Here is a 17,851-nt window from a genome sequence, read left to right as displayed (position 1 = left end):
AATATTCATTGAAGAGAGAGAAATATAAATGTATATGAGCAGAATTGACCATAGATTAAGGAATATCCATTGATTGATAAGAGAAAGAACTGTTGTTTTTAAATTACATAAGAAATGAAGAGTTTAAGCAATGCCTGCACAATGAGTTTTGTAATGAAAATACATTCTAATTTTGTATTTTAGTAGAGTGCTTCAAGTTTTTCTCTTGCTTCTACCTTTAGTATACTTTGTGCTTTTCTGTGATTAATTTTATCCTATTTAAAATGGTATCTTTAGGCTTAACTTTGAAAGTATTAGTGATTTAATTTTATGTTGTTTTTAGTAAAAGCTTTGATAGAGCAAGAGGTGAAGAATGGCATTCCTTCTAACAGAATTGTTTTGGGAGGATTTTCTCAGGTAAGGTAAAGTTTGGGTGATATGTCATTGGTATATTTATCTCGGAGTCTGGATTCTGTCCTTTTCTATGGAGGAGTCTTTTTTTTTTTTTTCATGGCTTTTTTCCCATGATTCTTTAGTCTTTCAAAGTTAATTTTTAAAATTTTCTTTATTTTATTCTTTTTCTATTTATTTTTTTAAAATTTTTCTTCTTTTTCGACCAACTTCTTATCAATTCCTTTTTTAAAATCTTTTTTAAATTTTCACTTTTACAGTCATATATCATCCTTACATTGTGTTTACCCTTATTTTTCTATATATGTAAGTTTTTCTTTCTCTACAATTTTGGGAGGCAGTTTCTTCTAACAGACAAAATACACCCAAAATCTAGTGTGTGCTTTTGTTATGTTCACCAGCCTGATCATATTCCTTTTTTTTTTTTTTCCTTTTCTTCCCTGGTTTTGGGTCTCTTCTGGTTTGTTTAGTGTATATTTTTCTGGGGTCATTGTTACCCTTTTAGCATTTTGTTCTCTCATTCATCTGTTCTTCTCGGGACAAAATGACAAAACGGAAAAACTCACCTCAAAAAAAAAAGAACAAGAGGCAGTACTGACTGCCAGGGACCTAATCAACATGGACATTAGTAAGATGTCTGCACTAGAGTTCAGAATGACGATTATAAAAATACTAGCTGGGCTTGAAAACATAGAAGATACTAGAGAATCCCTTTCTGGAGAAATAAAATCTAACCAAGTGGAAATCAGAAAGGCTGTTAATGAGGTGCAATCAAAAATGGAGGCTCTAACCGCTAGGATAAGTGAGGCAGAAGAGAGAAATAGTGATATAGAAGAATAAAGAAGCTGAGAAAAAGAGATAAACAACTAGTGGATTACGAGGGGAGAATTTGAGAGCTACGTGATACCATTAAGCAAAACAACAGTAGAATAATTGAGACCCCAGAAGAAGAAGAAAGAGAGAGTAGGGGCAGAAGGTATATTGGAGCAAATTATAGCAGAGAACTTCCCTAATTGGTGAAGGAAACAGGCATCAAAATCCAGGAGGCACAGAGAACTCCCCTCAAAGTCAATAAAAATAGGTCAACACCCCAACATCTAATAGTAAAACAGATCTCAGAGACAAAGAAAATCCTGAAAGCAGCTCGGGACAAGAGTTCTGTAACTTACAAGGGTAGAAACATTAGATTGGCAGCAGACCCATCCATCCATGGAGAACTGGCATGCCAGAAAGGACTGGCATGATATATTCAGGGCACTAAATGAGAAAAATATGCAGCCAACAATACTATATCCAGCTAGGCTGTCATTGAAAATAGAAGGGGAGCTAAAAAGCTTCCAGGACAAGCAGAAACTAAAAGAATTTGTGATCACCAAACCAGCCCTACCAGAAATATTGAAAGGGGTCCTCTAAGCAAAGAGAGAGCCTAAAAGAAACATAGACCAGAAAGGAACAGAGACAATATACAGACAATATACAGTAACAGTCACCTTACAGGCAATACAGTGGCACTGAATTCATATCTTTCAGTAGTTACCCTGAATGTAAATGGACTAAATGCCCCCAAGAAAGACACAGGGTATCAGATTGGATAAAAAAACAAGACCCATTGATATGCTGCCTGCAGGAGACTCATTTTAGACCCAAAGACAACTCCAGATTTAAAGTGAGGGAGTGGAAAACCATTTACCATGCTAATGGACATCAAAAGAAAGCTGGGGTGGCAATCCTTATATCAGACAAATTAGATTTTAAACCAAAGACTATAATAAGAGATGAGGAAGGACACTATATCATCCTTAAAAGGTCTATCCAGCAAGAAGATCTAACAATTTTAAATATTTATGCCCCTAACATGGGAGCTGCCAATTATATAAGCCAATTAATAACAAAATCAAAGAAACACATTGGCAATAATACAATAATAGTAGGGGACTTTAACACCCCCCTCACTGAAGTAGACAGATCATCTAAGAAAAATATCAACAAGGAAATAAGGGCTTTAAATGTCACACAGGACCAGATGGACTTCACAGGTATATTCAGAACATTCCATCCCAAGGCAACAGAATAAATATTCTTCTCAAGCACCTGAACATTCTCCAGAACAGATCACATCCCTGGTCACAAATCAGGTCTCAACTGATACCAAAATATTGGGATTATTCCCTGCATATTTTCAGACCACAGTGCCTTGAAACTCACACTCAATCCTGAGAGGAAAGAACTCAAATACGTGGAGGCTAAAGAGCATCCTATTAAAGAATGAATAATGGGTCAACCAGGAAATTAAAGAGTTTAAAAAATTAATGGAAACAAATGAAAATGAAACCACAGCTGTTCAATCGTCTTTGGGATGCAGCAAAGGCAGTCCAAAGAGAAAAGTATATAGCAAAACAGGCCTTTCTCAGAAACAAGAAAAGTCTCAAATACACAACCTAATCTAAAGGAACTGGAGAAAGAACAGCAAATAAAGCCTAAACACAGCAGGAGAAGAGAAATAATAAAGATCAGAGTAGAAATCAGTGAAATAGAAACCGAGAGAACAGTAGAACAGATCGATGAAACTAGGAGCTGGTTCTTTGAAAGAATTAATAAGATTGATAAGCCTCTGGTCAGACTTATCAAAAAGAAGAGAAAGGACCTAGGTAAATAAAATCATGAATGAAAGAGGCGAGATCACAACCAACACCAAAGAAATAAAATTATAAGAACATATTATGAGCAACTGTATGCCAACAAATTAGATGATCTGGAAGAAATGGATGCATTCCTAGAGAGTATAAACTATGAAAACTGAACCAGGAAGAAATAGAAACCTGAACAGACCCATAACCAGCAAGGAAATTGAAGATGTAATCAAAAATCTCCCAACAAACAAGAGCCCAGGGCCATATGGTTTCCCAGGGGAATTCTACCAAACATTTAAAGAAGAATTAATACCTATTCTTCTGAAACTGTTTCAGAAAATATAAATGGAAGGAAAACTTCCAAACTAATTTTATGAGGCCAGCATTACCTTGATCCCAAAACCAGACAAAGACCCGATCAAAAAGGAGACTTACAGACCAATATCCCTGGTGAACATGGATGTAAAAATTCTCACCAAAATACTAGCCAATAGGATCCAACAGTACATTAAAAGGATTATTCACCACAACCAAGTGGAATTTGTTCCTGGGCTGCAAGGTTGGTTCAACATTTGCAAATAAATCAGTGTGATACACTACATTAATAAAAGAAAGAACAAGAACCATATGATACTCTAAATAGATGCAAAAAAAGCATTTGACAAAGTACAGCATGCTTTCTTGATTAAAACTCTTCACAGTGTAGGGATACAGGGTACATACCTCAATATCATAAAAGCCATCTATGAAAAACCCATAGTGAATCTCATTCTCAATGGGGAAAAACTGAGAGCTTTTCCCCTGAGGTCAGGAACATGACAGGGATGCCCAATATCACCACTGCTAGTACTAGAAGTCCTACCCTTGGCAGTCAGACAACAAAAAGAAATAAAAGGCATCCTAATCGTCAGAGAAGTCAAACTCTCACTCTTTGCAGATGATATGATACTTCATGTGGAAAACCCAAAAGACCCCACCCCAAAACTGCGAGAACTCATACAGGAATTCAGTAAAGTGGCAAGATATAAAATCAATGCACAGAAATCAGTTGCATTTCTTTACACCAACAGCAAGACAGAAGAAAGAGAAATTAAAGAGTCTATCCCATTTACAGTTGTACCCAAAACCATAAGATACCTAGGAATAAATCTAACCAAAGAATCAAAAGAATCTGTATTCAGAAAACTACAGAATACTTGTGAAAGAAATTGAGGAAGACACAAAGAAATGGGAAAATGTTCCATGTTCATGGATTGGAAGAACAAACATTGTTAAAATGTCTATGCTACCTAAGTAGTCCACACATTTAATGCAATCCCTATCAAAATACCATCAACTTTTTTCACAGAAATGGAACAAATAATCCTAAAATTTGTATGGAACCACAAAAGACCCCGAGTAGCCAGAGGAATGTTGAAAAAGAAAAGCAAAGCTGGTGGCATCACAATTCTGGACTTCAAGCTCTATTACAAAGCTGTAATCATCCAGACAGTATGGTACTGGCACTAAAGCAGGCACAAAGATCAATGGAACAGAATAGAGAACCCAGAAATGGACCCTCAATTCTGTGATCAGCTAATCTTCGACAAAGCAGGAAAGAATGTCCAGTGGAAAAAAGACAGTCTTTTCAACAAATGGTGTTGGGAAAATTGGACAGCCACATGCATAAGAATGAAACCAGACCATTTCCATACACTACACACAAAAATAGAGTCAAAACGGATGAAAGACCTAAATGTGAGGAGTCCATCAAAATACTGAGGCAGGTCCTTCGACCTCAGTTGCAGCAACTTCTTCCTAGACACATCACCAAAGTCAAGGGAAGTAAGGGCAAAAATGAACCATTGGGACTTCATCAAGATGATAAGCTTTTGCACAGCAAAGGAAACAGTCAACAAAACCAAAAGACAACCAACAGAATGGGAGAAGATATTTGCAAATGACCTATCAGATAAGGGGCTAGTATCCAAAAGCTATAAAGAACTTATCAAACTCAACACCCAAAGAACAAATAATCCAATCAAGAAATGGGCAGCAGACATGAACAGACTTTTCTGCAAAGAAGACATCCAGATGGCCAACAGACAGATGAAAAAGTGCTCAACATCACTCGGCATCAGGGAAATACATATCAAAACCACAATGAGATACCACCTCACACCAGTCTGAATGGCTAAAATTAACAAATCAGGAAATGACAGTTGTTGGTGAGGATGCAGGGAAAGGGGAACCCTCCTACACTGTTGGTGGGAATCAAACACGTGCAGCCACTCTGGAAAACAGTATGGAGGTTCCTCAAAAAGTTGAAAATATAGCTGCCGTATGACCCAGCTGTTGCACTACTGGGTATTTACCCCAAAGATACAGATGTAATTTTCCGAAGGGGCACCTGCACCCCAGTGTTTATAGCAGCAGTGTCCACAATAGCCAAACTATGAAAAGAGCCCAGATGTCCATTGACAGATGAATGGATAAAGAAGATGTGGGATATATACACAATGGAATATTATGCAGCCATCAAAAACGAAATCTTGCCATTTGCAATGATGTGGATTGGAACTAGAGGGTATTATGCTAAGCGAAATAAGTAGTCAGAGAAAGACAATTATCATATGATCTCACTGATACGTGGAATTTGAGAAACAAGGCAGAGGATCACAGTGGAAGAGAGAAAAAATGAAAGAAGAAACCAGAGAGGGCGATAAACCATAAGAGACTCTTAATCTCAGGAAACAAACTTGAGAGTTGTTGGAGTGGAGGGGACTGGGAGGGATGGGGTGGCTGGGTGATAGTCTTTGGGGAGGGCACGTGCTATGGTGAGTGCTGTGAATTGTGTAAGACTGATGAATCACAGACCTGTACCCCTGAAACAAACAATACATTATATGTTTAAAAAAAAAAAGTTAGGAATGACCTGTGTCTCATCATGCTTGATGTCACTCTATCATCTTTCCTCTTTTTGTCTTGTAAAGTAGATTTTAGATTTAAATATATGATGTTTATTTTTGGTATCATCTTTCTGTACCTTTTCTCCTACCTTCTATACTTTTTCTGTAGACATAGTTACCTCATATTGACCTTGTGTCTTTATTTCAGCTTATCACATTTTCACCTTGTCACCTATCCCAAATTGCTGTAGTAATCTGTAAAGCTTCTAAATCAACAACTTAGTGTTCAGACTACCTGAATTAGGACAATGTCAGAATTATGGAATTCTTCAGAAGTTAGAATTCAGTAGAAAGATGGGTTGTTGATACAATATAGTAAAAAGATATTACTGGTTTGGTGTTTAAGTCAAGATAATGTCTGTTGTAATACACATTGTGACATAAATATAGATACAGAAATGAATGGTTGATTTTGAAAAAAAAGCTAACATAGGAGACTGTATAGTTGAGATTCAATGATTACAATTTACAGAAAGGAACTCCTCTTACCCGAAGCAGGAAAGAGCAGGTTATGAGTCTGTGGGATCACATCAGGAAAACTAAAGATGAGAATGAGACCTCTGGTGAGAGGTCTCACCTCTCTGGTGAGAGGTTCATTTTTTTTAAAAATTAATCAGGGCCTCAGAAAATAGCTAAGATGTGGAAAGCCCTCACGATTTCTCTCTCTCCTATTTCTCTGCCCATCTGCTTCATTTGTCTCTTCATGTACAGTTGGTGCTCTCCACCTTTGCAACCTATAGCTTTTCCAGTTCTTGAGTTTACAGGTTACTGTTCCAGCCACACAAAGAGAGAGACTGACAGTCACTGAATCCCAATTTCAAAATCTTGAGAAAAGGAACATGAGAAAGAATCTTGGATGAGAAAGAATCCCATGTTTCCTGGGGCCCAGTAACCCACAGTCATGGTCAGAGTGATGTGGCATCCAGATGACTAATGGGAATGCTCTTTCCAGAGTGCAGGGTATTGTAAGCTGGGTAGGCAGATACTCTAAAGGTGTCTGCTACAGAGTTGTTATTATCTTGAAATTTTGTTGTAAAAAAGATTACCAACTTAAGACTAGGTTTGATTTTACACCTAAGACTTTTCAAATGAGAAAATAAGTTTAGAATGTTCCTAAGGCATTGTAAGTGCTTTTAAATACATAATTAACAGTTTCTTGACTGATTGGGTAGTTGCTGTGTTCTCACAGTGGTCCTTTAAGACACTAAAGGAGAATAGTGTCCTGTAGGACATGGTAGGGTGGGGTATGTATGTGTTTGATTTGACATTAACCACCCAGGTTGATTTTTTCCTTATTAGGAACAAGAAATCTCTTAAGTTGCTGTTAGCATAAGATGTGTTCCATTGACTTTTCTCTGCTTTTCTTTCCAGGGAGGAGCTTTATCTTTATACACTGCTCTTACCACAGAGCAGAAACTGGCCGGTGTCACTGCACTCAGTTGCTGGCTTCCACTCCGGGCTTCATTTCCACAGGTAGCCTGACTAATACCTGTAACATTAGGTTACTGAGTTATGAGATCCCAGATAATGTTGGTGAGAGGTTCATTTTTTTTTAAAATTAATCAGCTGTATATTTTTAGAGCAGTTTAAGTTCACAGCAAAATTGAGCAGAAAACACAGAAAGTTCCCATCTGTGCACAGGCTGTGGACACCCCACAGCCCTGTGGTACATTTGTTAGAATGTGTCAGTGAACCTGACACATTATCATGACCCAAAGCCCATAGTTTACATCAGTCATCCTTTTTTAAAAGTAATTTTCCTGGACTTTTGTGATGTACTCTTAGGCTTTATCTGAATACTATATTGTCTTTATTGTGGATTGTTGGGAATGGAGTAGAAATAAGTCCTTTTATCATAAATCTCATATTCGAAGTGTTTGATACATTTTTAAATGTATATATAAATTAGGGCAACGTTTTACACATAGAAATAATATTTTCGAGTGTTCAGTATTTTTACTGCTTGATAGCAGAATTTTACCATAGAATAGAATTTCCAAGTACTCAGTAGTGTAATGCAATATATAATACACATGAGAGAAGTGGACGTTTATTTTCAAATTCATCTTTAAATCTAAGATTTTTTTTCCCTCATCACTATGTAGTAATTCTTCGATGTCTTACACATGCTAAGTGCTGTTTATTAACCATCTTATTTAAATCAATTAAATAAGAACTGAGAAGAACATGATTCAATTAAAACATATCTCTCATCTCAAGACACTGTGAACATAAAAAGAATAATTAAGATAGAGTCTGCTTCAAGGAACCACTTCATTGGGAAAACAGTAATACGAGACAGGGTAGGGGCACCTGGGTGGCTCAGTTGGTTAAGCGTCCAGCTCTTGATTCTGGCTCAGGTCATGATCTCAGGGTCATGAGATCAAGCCCTGCATCGGGCTCCATGCTCAGCTGGGAGTCTGCTTGAGATTCTTTCTCTCCCTCTCCCCTCTCCCTGCTTGCGCACTCTCTAAATAAATAAATAAAATCTGAAGGGAAAAAAAAAGGCAAGACGGGGTAATCATATGTCCTATAAAAGTTTAACTACAGAGTTGTGGGGAGTATAGGGATAGAAGGAATTTTATTTCTGTGGCCGAATAGAACCTGTGATGTAAGTAATACATGTGCATATCTGTCTACAGTTGTAAATGCCTGGCATATAATACTCTACACATTTGAATAAATAATACTAGTTTTCATTTATTTTTTGCAGGGTCCTATCAGTGGCGTTAATAGAGATATTTCTATTCTTCAGTGCCATGGAGATTGCGATCCTTTAGTTCCCCTAATGTTTGCTTCTCTTACTGCCGAAAAGCTGAAAACATTAGTAAATCCAGCCAATGTAACCTTCAAAACCTATGAAGGCATGATGCACAGTTCATGTCAACAGGTAATTGTTTGGAAGCAGTGATTACAGAGACATATCTGCAGCTTTTTTCATGTGATATTTTTAACATAAGTAACATTTGATTGCTTGGGTATTTAAAGAAGTTAATTAATGAATTCACATTGAATCATAGGTTAGCAGGACTTAGATCAGAGTTTATTAAATTTAATTCAATAAACATTCACTTTTCTGTTACATGCAAGCTTTATACATAATTCAAAGATAAAACAGTCCTTTTTATTAAAATTTAAGCTAAATTAATAAAAGTTAAAATTTAATAGGGGAGAAGGATATATATCCAAATAATTTTGTAGAAAACAGAATGTGATAAGTGTTATATTAGAAGTTTTTAAAGTTCTCTACAACACTGAGAAGAGTGAAATTCATTTTATCTTGTGAAGTACTGAGATCATGAAAAATAAGCTAGATTTGGAAGAATGGGTAGGATTTGGATAGCAAGTGTGCAGAGAAAGGGAAAGGGGAAGCAGGCTGTCCAGTTGGGCCATAGTCTTATGAAAAGCTGACTGTCCTAGAACAGGATGCCATTCATAAAGTAGGTACACAGAACGGCTTTAGGGTAACACGAAGGAGACAATACTGAGTTTAGTGAACATACTGAGGTTGATGTACCCCTGTGATAACAAAATAGGATGTTGGAAATACTTGTCTGAAGCTCAAGCCTGTAAGAGAGATTTAGAATAATTGCCAATATTATTAATCACTGAAGAATACCATGGGAGAATATCATGAAAAAAAAGCTGAGGGATAGAACTTTGTTGGGGGGCGGGGTGGATTAGAAGGGAGTTAGATGTGAAATAAGAATACAGGAGGAGAGAATTTCAGAGTGCTGGTGCACCTGGCTGGCTCGGTCGGAAGAACACGCGACTCGATCTTGGGGTTGTGAGTTTGAGCCCCAAGTTGGGTGTAGAGATTACATACATAAATACATACACAAACTTTTTAAAAGATTGGTTAAGTTATTTAAGGAAAATAAGAAAAAGGGGGTTCCCACGTAGCTCAGTCAGTTAAGCATCTGCCTTTGGCTCATGTCATGATCCCAGGATCCTGGATTGGGTCCTGCATTGGGCTCCCTGCTCAGTGGGGAGCCTGCTTCTCCCTCTCCTGCCCCTCTCCCTGCCCCCACTCATGCTCTCTCTCTCTCTCTCTCAAATAAATAAAATCTTTAAAAAAAAAAAAAAGGACAAAAAAAAGAATTTCAGAGTGGGAGTGAACACTGTCCATGATTCAGAGAAGGATTGAGGAAAAATAGGCCAGGAGGAAGCTACCCAATAGTGAGCCATCTGTGACCTTGGATGTTTGAGGAGGTGGTGCCTGCAGTGAATTGTGTAATGTGGGTCGGGAAATGGGAAAAGTAGAGGCAGCATGTATCAACCTTTATTAAAAAGGTTTTTGTGAAGGGGGAAAAGAGTAAAAGGACTCTCTTTAATGGATGGGAGAAAAAGACTCCCTTGGCGGTGGAGGGAGGGAGAAAATGCGATGAAGGGAAGATAATAATCTACTAGGGGAAATCTTAGGGAGATCTCATAAAGTAAATAAGCCCTATACTCTGTAGTGTTTGCCTTCAAAGAGGAGGACAGTACTTCAGAGTCTAGGAGAGGGTGGATGAATATGAACGGAGATTGCTGAGGTGTATTAGTTGAGAGTTCACATTAGATCCTCTTTGTCTTTTCACTAAAGTAGGAGATATGGTCACTTGATAAGAATGAAGGAGGCCTGCATCAGTTTGGAGGCTTGAAAAGGCCTAGAACAAAAATTGATTGCCAAGCGTTGAGGGAGTCCCACATAAAACTGTATTGTAACCACTCAGCCTGGCTGAATCATTTGTTTTACGGACAGAGAAAAGAGGTGGTAATATGATTTTTCCAGAAAGACAAGGGAGCCTGGGATTCTAGGCTGTTGTTGAGAACATAGTTGAAACATAAGCAAGTGTTGAATCTAGAAAACAGGTGGGCTGGCACTCCTGAGTATCCAGGAGGGACTGAGGGTCTAGAGCATTTTGTTTTCAAAGTAGGCGTGGGGTGCCTGGGTGGCGCAGTCGTTAAGCATCTGCCTTTGGCTCAGGACGTGATCCCGGCGTTATGGGATCAAGCCCCACATCAGGCTCCTTTGCTGGAAGCCTGCTTCTTCCTCTTCCACTCCCCCTGCTTGTGCTTCCTCTCTCCCTGGCTGTCTCTCTCTCTGTCAAATAAATAAATAGGGGCGCCTGGGTGGCTCAGTCGTTAAGCGTCTGCCTTCAGCTCAGGGCGTGATCCTGGAGTTCTGGGATCGAGCCCCACATCAGGCTCTTCTGCTGGGAGCCTGCTTCTTCCTCTCCCACTCCTCCTGCTTGTGTTCCCTCTCTCACTGGCTGTCTCTCTCTCTGTCAAATGAATAAATAAAATCTTTAAAATAAATAAATAAAATCTTCAAAAAAAAAAAAAAGTAGGCTTTATATGACAAATACCCTGGAGCTTAATAAACATTCAGACACCGGAACTCCAAAATTCTGATCCAGCACATTGGGGGTTAGCAGGTAAACTCAGGTATATGTTTGTGTGGATGTGTTTTTAAAATAAAAGCTCCAGGGACGCCTGGTTGGCTCAGTTGGTTAAGTGGCTGCTTTGGGCTCAGGTCATGATCCCACAGTCCTGGGATCAAGTCCCACATCAGGCCTCTTGCTCAGCAGGGAGCCTGCTTCTCCTACCTGGTACTGCCCCTGCTTGTGCTCTCTCTCTCTCTCTCTCTCGCTCTAATAAATAAATAAATAAATCTTTAAAAAAAAAAAAAGATTTTGTGCACCTAATCTTTACACTCAGTGTGGGGCTGGAATTTACAACCCTGAGATCAAGAGTTGCACACTGTTCGCACATCCCAAGCATGCGACTCTTGATATCAGAGTTGTGTGTTCAAGCCCCAAGTCGGGCATAGAGCTTACATAAAAAGGAAAAAAAAGTAAAATAAAAGCTGATGATTCTTTGTGCAATCACATTGGAAAACATTGGACTGAATGATGAGGAGCAGAAAGTGAGAAGAGATAAAACGGTAGGAGGTTTCGTCACCAGGAAACGTCCAGGACTTTAGAGAATTGTAAAATAGAGCACTTCTGTGCTGTGGCTTTATTTTCTGAGTGACTAAATTATAAGGGTGAAGGTTCTTTGCATTGCTAACTTCTGGGTCTGTGGAGTTAAGCCTTGAAATACTAGAGATGATAGTAGGAAATTATTTGAGGGGAGTGAGGAAACCGAGCCACATGCAGGAGTCATAGAAATGTTTCTTTTGTCATAAATACTTGATATATTCTTTTTCATTGTTCCAGGCCTATTGTAGGTACATGCTGTCTTTCAAATGGTTGGTTGCTTGTTAATCCTTGTGAAAGGCACGAAATATCTTATGCTATGAATTCAGCATTTCATTCTAATGAGGGAAGGTTAAAAGCTGGGTTTTTCTACCCATGCTTAGTTGACTGTAATTGTATCCTTACTGATACTTCTGTGGATAGGTTTTGTTAATTCTAAGCCCCCTTCTCTCCACCCAACCCCTGTGTTTTATTTTTTTCAGGTATAGCAAAGTGCAGACCATTTTCATGGGACTGCATGATAGTTGAGAGCTAACATTTGAATGTACAATTATAATCCTAATCACAGGAAGTGTTCTGAAATTGCTATTGAAGCTTCATTTCTCTGTTACAACTTTTCATTTAATTGAAGTAGTAAAAATATGGTTTCACCTTACTTAGGCACACCACAGATTTAGTTGGTGGTATTTTAGTGGGATTTAATTTCTGGTTTTGTAACTGCTTATTAAATTATTTTATTCCAAACAGGAAATGATGGATATCAAGCAGTTCATTGATAAGCTTCTACCTCCAGTTGATTGATGTCACTAAGAGGCCTTGCGTAGAAGTGCACACCAGCATCACTGTAGTAGTGTATAAACCTTTTCCCATGCCCAATCTTGAAACTTCTAATGTTTGCAGTGTTAAAATGTTTTGCAAATACACACCAATGACACAGACTACATAATACTATCTCCTTGTGGGAAATCTGGTCTTTTAAGTTTCTATACATGTATTTGTATAATATGACTCAGAATATACTAGTATTAAAATAGGTGAAGCAACTAAGCTTCTTTTTCTCAAATGTAATTCAGCAAAATAATAAAATACTGTAACCAGATTTTTTATTATATCATTTGACAATTATCAGTATGCTTAATGAAAATTTGTTCAGGTATAAATGAGCAGTTAAGATATAAATGATTTATGCATGCTGTGACTTAGTCTGTGGACTTATTCCAAAATTACTTAGTCACCATGCATTATCTGTATTTTTATATATGTATTCATTATATACTTAATGATTGTAAAACATAATGAGAATGAGGTGTTACTACATTATTCCCAATAATAGGGATAATGCTTCTAAGGTCAATAAAGACTAATATTCTTCTGGTCAGTTAATGGCCCTTTTATTTTTGGGACCAGGCTTTATTTTCCCTGATATCATTTCTATTTAATTTTTTTTCCTCTCTAGAAATGTGTTCTTTCTTTTTTATCCTTCATAACACACCAAGTATTGCCTCCTTGCCGTAGACATCTGCTGCCAATACATACTGTAATTTGACATTCTGAATCACAGATTTGATGGTATTTAAAATGTATTTACACTTATATAAAGACACCTTAAAACTTCCTACACTACTTATTTCTTAAACTCACCTTAGTCCAAATTTAGACCTATATAGTTATTAGAATCTTCAGTCTAGATAATGGGAATAATTCTGTGGTTGTATTTTTCTGCAATTAACTGAAAGAATATGTAGGTCATATTCTAGTATGTTCTGGAATATTTAAGACAGATCTTAGAAACTAATTTCTAAGGTGATTCTCCTCGAGCATAGTTTTAGTTTACTTGTTTTGTACATGTGTTTGAAACCAACTACTGTAGAAAATGAACAGTCCATTAGAAAAATTTGCTTAATTTTTATCTGCCAATGGACTTATTTGAAAACTTCACTTTAGTCAGATGGGTTTTTTTTTTAATTAGTTTTTGTGCAAACATAAATGTAGCAATTATTTGATTTTAAGTAGTTGAATTTTTCAGATTATTGGTAAAAATTATTGGAAAATAAATTTATGGGTGATAAAGATTAATCGCAACTCAATACATATGGTGTAGTTACCGCAGTTTAATATGTAGCAAAATGTACACTTGATATTTCTGAACTGTTGTTAATTTTTCTGCTGTATTCCAACTGACTAAAACAGTGTTAGGAATGCATCTTTATAAATGGGTGCTAATTGATAAAGGAAATAATTTAGTAATGGACTGTATAGAATGTTAATAATGAAGCCATATGTTTATGTCTGGATTTAAAATTTTTTAAACAATCATTTACTAAGTCATTTTGCTTTACCTTGAAGAAGATAAATTGTTTCAGTTATACAAATCAGCAAGATCTAATTTATGGCAAGAAATATTCCTTTGAAATGTTGTGCTGTAATGTGGGAAAATATAAATCTTTTTCATGGTTTCTACCAATGTGAAATAAAATTTAATTCTGACTTTTCTGTGACTGCTTTCTCAAATACTATTTTTAATATTTGGGTTTGCCTTCAAATGACCGTCTATACTGAAAAGGGGGAAAATGGCAATGCAATCATAACATATATTCAAGAGAGAATTTTTGATGATGATAAAGTAGACCTGGAATGGAACGAGGCATGAGAAAAACTTCTCTAGTTACTCAGTTTGAATGAGCTAAAAAAAATTCATAAATTTAGTTTTCAGCGTTTCTAACGTATTTAAGAAGTTTTGTTTGATGTTTCCAAGCCTCCTCCTTTCATGCAGTATTCATGGGATTTTTAAATTAGTGTCATGAGGCAGTATCCAAATAGTTTTTTCTCCTTTTATTTCACGGTGACTTCTAGCATTTCCCAATAAAGGAATCCTTTCTGTCCCATCTCTTAAGCAGTCCTTCACTTTTCTCCTGAGTACTTAAAATTGACCAGCTTGTCTTTTTCTGAGGCAGCTTGTTCTGTTTTTGGATCACCCTAATGGTAAGGGAGTTCTATATACCAAAATATTGTCTGCAACTTTTAGACTTCACAACAGCACCTTATTTCATATGATAATCTTATTTTGTCATCCTTTTTCAACTATTGAGTTCACAGTTAGATGTGGTCAGAGTGTGGTATTGTTAATCTCTATTGACAGCGGCATTGTCTTGTATAAATAATTGGGAAATTTGTCTACTGTTGCAATCAGTTACTGCTATTTTTTTTATTTTAATGTTTTTTTATTATATTATGTTAGTCACCATACAGTACATCCCCGGTTTCCGATGTAAAGTTCCGATGATTCATTAGTTGCGTATAACACCCAGTGCACCATGCAATACGTGCCCTCCTTACTACCCATCACCAGTCTATTCCATTCCCCCACCCCCTCCCCTCTGAGGCCCTCCTTTGTTTCTTATAGTCCATAGTCTCTCATGTTTCATTCCTCCTTCTGATTACCCGCCCTTTCTTTATCCCTTTCTTCCCCTACCAATCTTCCTAGTTCTTATGTTCCATAGATGAGAGAAATCATATGATAATTGTCTTTCTCTGCTTGACTTATTTCACTTAGCATTATCTCCTCCAGTGCCGTCCATGTTGCAGCAAATGTTGAGAATTCGTTCTTTCTGATAGCTGAGTAATATTCCATTGTATATATGGACCACAGCTTCTTAATCCAGTCATCTGTTGAAGGGCATCTCGGCTCCTTCCATGATTTGGCTATTGTGGACAATGCAGCTATGAACATTGGGGTGCATATGGCCCTTCTCTTTACTACGTCTGTATCTTTGGGGTAAACACCCAGTAGTGCAATGGCNAATGGCTGGGTCATAGGGTAGCTCAATTTTTAACTTTTTAAGGGACCTCCACACTGTTTTCCAGAGCGGCTGTACCAACTTGCATTCCCACTAATAATTAGGAGGGATCCCCTTTCTCCACATCCTCTCTAGCATTGTGGTTTCTTGCCTTGTCAATTTTTGCCATTCTGAACTGGCGTAAGGTGGTATCTCAGTGTGGTTTTGATTTGAATTTCCCTGATGGCTAATGATTTTGAACATTTTTTCATGTGTCTGTTAGCCATTTGTATGTCTTCATTGGAAAAGTGTCTGTTCATATCTTCTGCCCATTTTATGATTTGTTTATTTGTTTCTCGTGTATTGAGTTTGAGAAGTTCTTTGTAGATCTTGGATACCAGTCCTTTATCTGTGGTGTCCTTTGCAAATATATTCTCCCATTCCGTGGGCTGTCTCTTAGTTTTTTTGACTGTTTCCTTGGCTGTGCAGAAGCTCTTTATCCTGATAAAGTCCCATAAGTTCATTTTATCTTTTATTTCTCTTGCCTTTGGAGATGTGTCGTGAAAAAGGTTGCTCTGGCCGATGTCATAGAAGTTGTTGCCTATGTTCTCCTCTAGAATTTTGATGGATTCCTGTCTCACATTGAGGTCTTTCATCCATTTGGAGTTTATTTTTGTGTATGGTGTGAGAGAGTGGTCAAGTTTCATTCTTTTGCATGTAGCTGTCCAATTTTCCCAGCACCATTTATTGAAGAGACTGTCTTTTTTCCACCGGATGTTTTTTCCTGCTTTATCAAAGATTAGTTGCCCAAAGAGCCGAGGGTCCATTTCTGGGTTCTCTATTCTGTTCCATTGGTCGATGTGTCTGTTTTTGTGCCAGTACCATGCTGTCTTTGTGATCACAGCTTTGTAGTACAGCTCGAAATCCGGCATTGTGATGCCCCCAGCTTTGTTTTTCCTTTTCAACAGTTCCTTGGAGATTCGGGGCCTTTTCTGGTTCCATACAAATTTAAGGACTATTTGTTCCAGTTCTTTGAAAAATGTCCTCGGTATTTTGATCGGGATAGCATTGAAAGTGTAGATTGCTCTGGGTAGTATGGACATTTTAACTATGTTAATTCTTCCAATCCATGAGCATGGAATATTTTTCCATCTTTTTATGTCTTCCTCAATATCTTTCAAAAGTGATCTATAGTTTCTAGCATATAGGTCCTTTACGTCTCTGGTTAAGTTAATTCCAAGGTAACGCATGGTTTTTGGTGTTATTGTAAATGGGATGGATTCCCTAATTTCTCTTTCTTCAGTCTCGTTATTCGTGTATAGAAATGCAACTGATTTCTGGGCATTGATTTTGTATCCTGCCACCTTACTGAATTGTTCTATAACTTCTAATAGTTTGGGAGTGGATTCCTTTGGGTTTTCCATATAGAGTATCATGTCATCTGCAAAGAGAGACAGTTTGACTTCTTCTTTGCCGATTTGGATACCTTTGATCCCTTTTTGTCTTCTGATTGCTGTTGCAAGGACTTCTAGTACTATGTTGAATAATAGTGGCGAGAGTGGGCATCCTTGTCGTGTTCCTGATCTTAAGGGAAAGGCTTCCAGCTTTTCCCCATTGAGAATAATGCTTGCAGTAGGCTTTTCATAGATGGCTTTTATGAGATTGAGAAATGTACCCTCTATTCCTACACTCTGAAGGGTTTTAATCAGGAAAGGATGCTGTATTTTGTCAAATGCTTTTTCTGCATCAATTGAGAGGATCATATGGTTCTTGAGTCTTTTCTTGTTGATATGATGTATCACATTGATTGATTTGCGAGTGTTGAACCATGCTTGCATCCCAGGTATGAATCCCACTTGGTCATGATGGATAATCCTTTTAATGTACTGTTGGATTCTATTAGCAAGGATCTTGTTGAGGATTTTGGCATCCATATTCATTAGAGAAATCGGTCTGTAATTCTCCTTTTTGAGGGGGTCTTTGCCTGGTTTGGGGATCAAGGTAATATTAGCCTCATAGAATGAGTTTGGTAGCTTTCCTTCTGTTTCTATTTTTTGAAATAGCTTTAGGAGAATAGGTATTATTTCTTCTTTGAATGTTTGGTAGAATTCCCCAGGAAAACCGTCTGGGCCTGGAGTTTTATT

General features: G+C 37.4%; 1 protein-coding gene across 1 annotated transcript in view; it reads left to right on the top strand.

The window, feature by feature from the left end:
* The window catches only part of LYPLA1 (lysophospholipase 1), a 32,906-nt gene extending 18,482 nt beyond the window's left edge, over nucleotides 1-14,424 (top strand). Inside the window, exons 5-8 of the mRNA XM_011237620.3 lie at nucleotides 323-396; nucleotides 7,340-7,441; nucleotides 8,682-8,858; nucleotides 12,679-14,424. Coding sequence (XP_011235922.1) covers nucleotides 323-396; nucleotides 7,340-7,441; nucleotides 8,682-8,858; nucleotides 12,679-12,732 — 407 coding nt within the window. The 3' untranslated portion in view covers nucleotides 12,733-14,424. The remainder of the gene's footprint in view (nucleotides 1-322; nucleotides 397-7,339; nucleotides 7,442-8,681; nucleotides 8,859-12,678) is intronic.
* Nucleotides 14,425-17,851: the final 3,427 nt, after the last annotated feature.

Source organism: Ailuropoda melanoleuca, unplaced genomic scaffold, assembly GCF_002007445.2.
Source record: "Ailuropoda melanoleuca isolate Jingjing unplaced genomic scaffold, ASM200744v2 unplaced-scaffold11384, whole genome shotgun sequence".
In the NCBI taxonomy this organism is placed as follows: Eukaryota; Metazoa; Chordata; class Mammalia; order Carnivora; family Ursidae; genus Ailuropoda; species Ailuropoda melanoleuca.
Note: the sequence above shows the minus strand (reverse complement) of the source record. Positions and strands in the feature narration are given on the sequence as shown.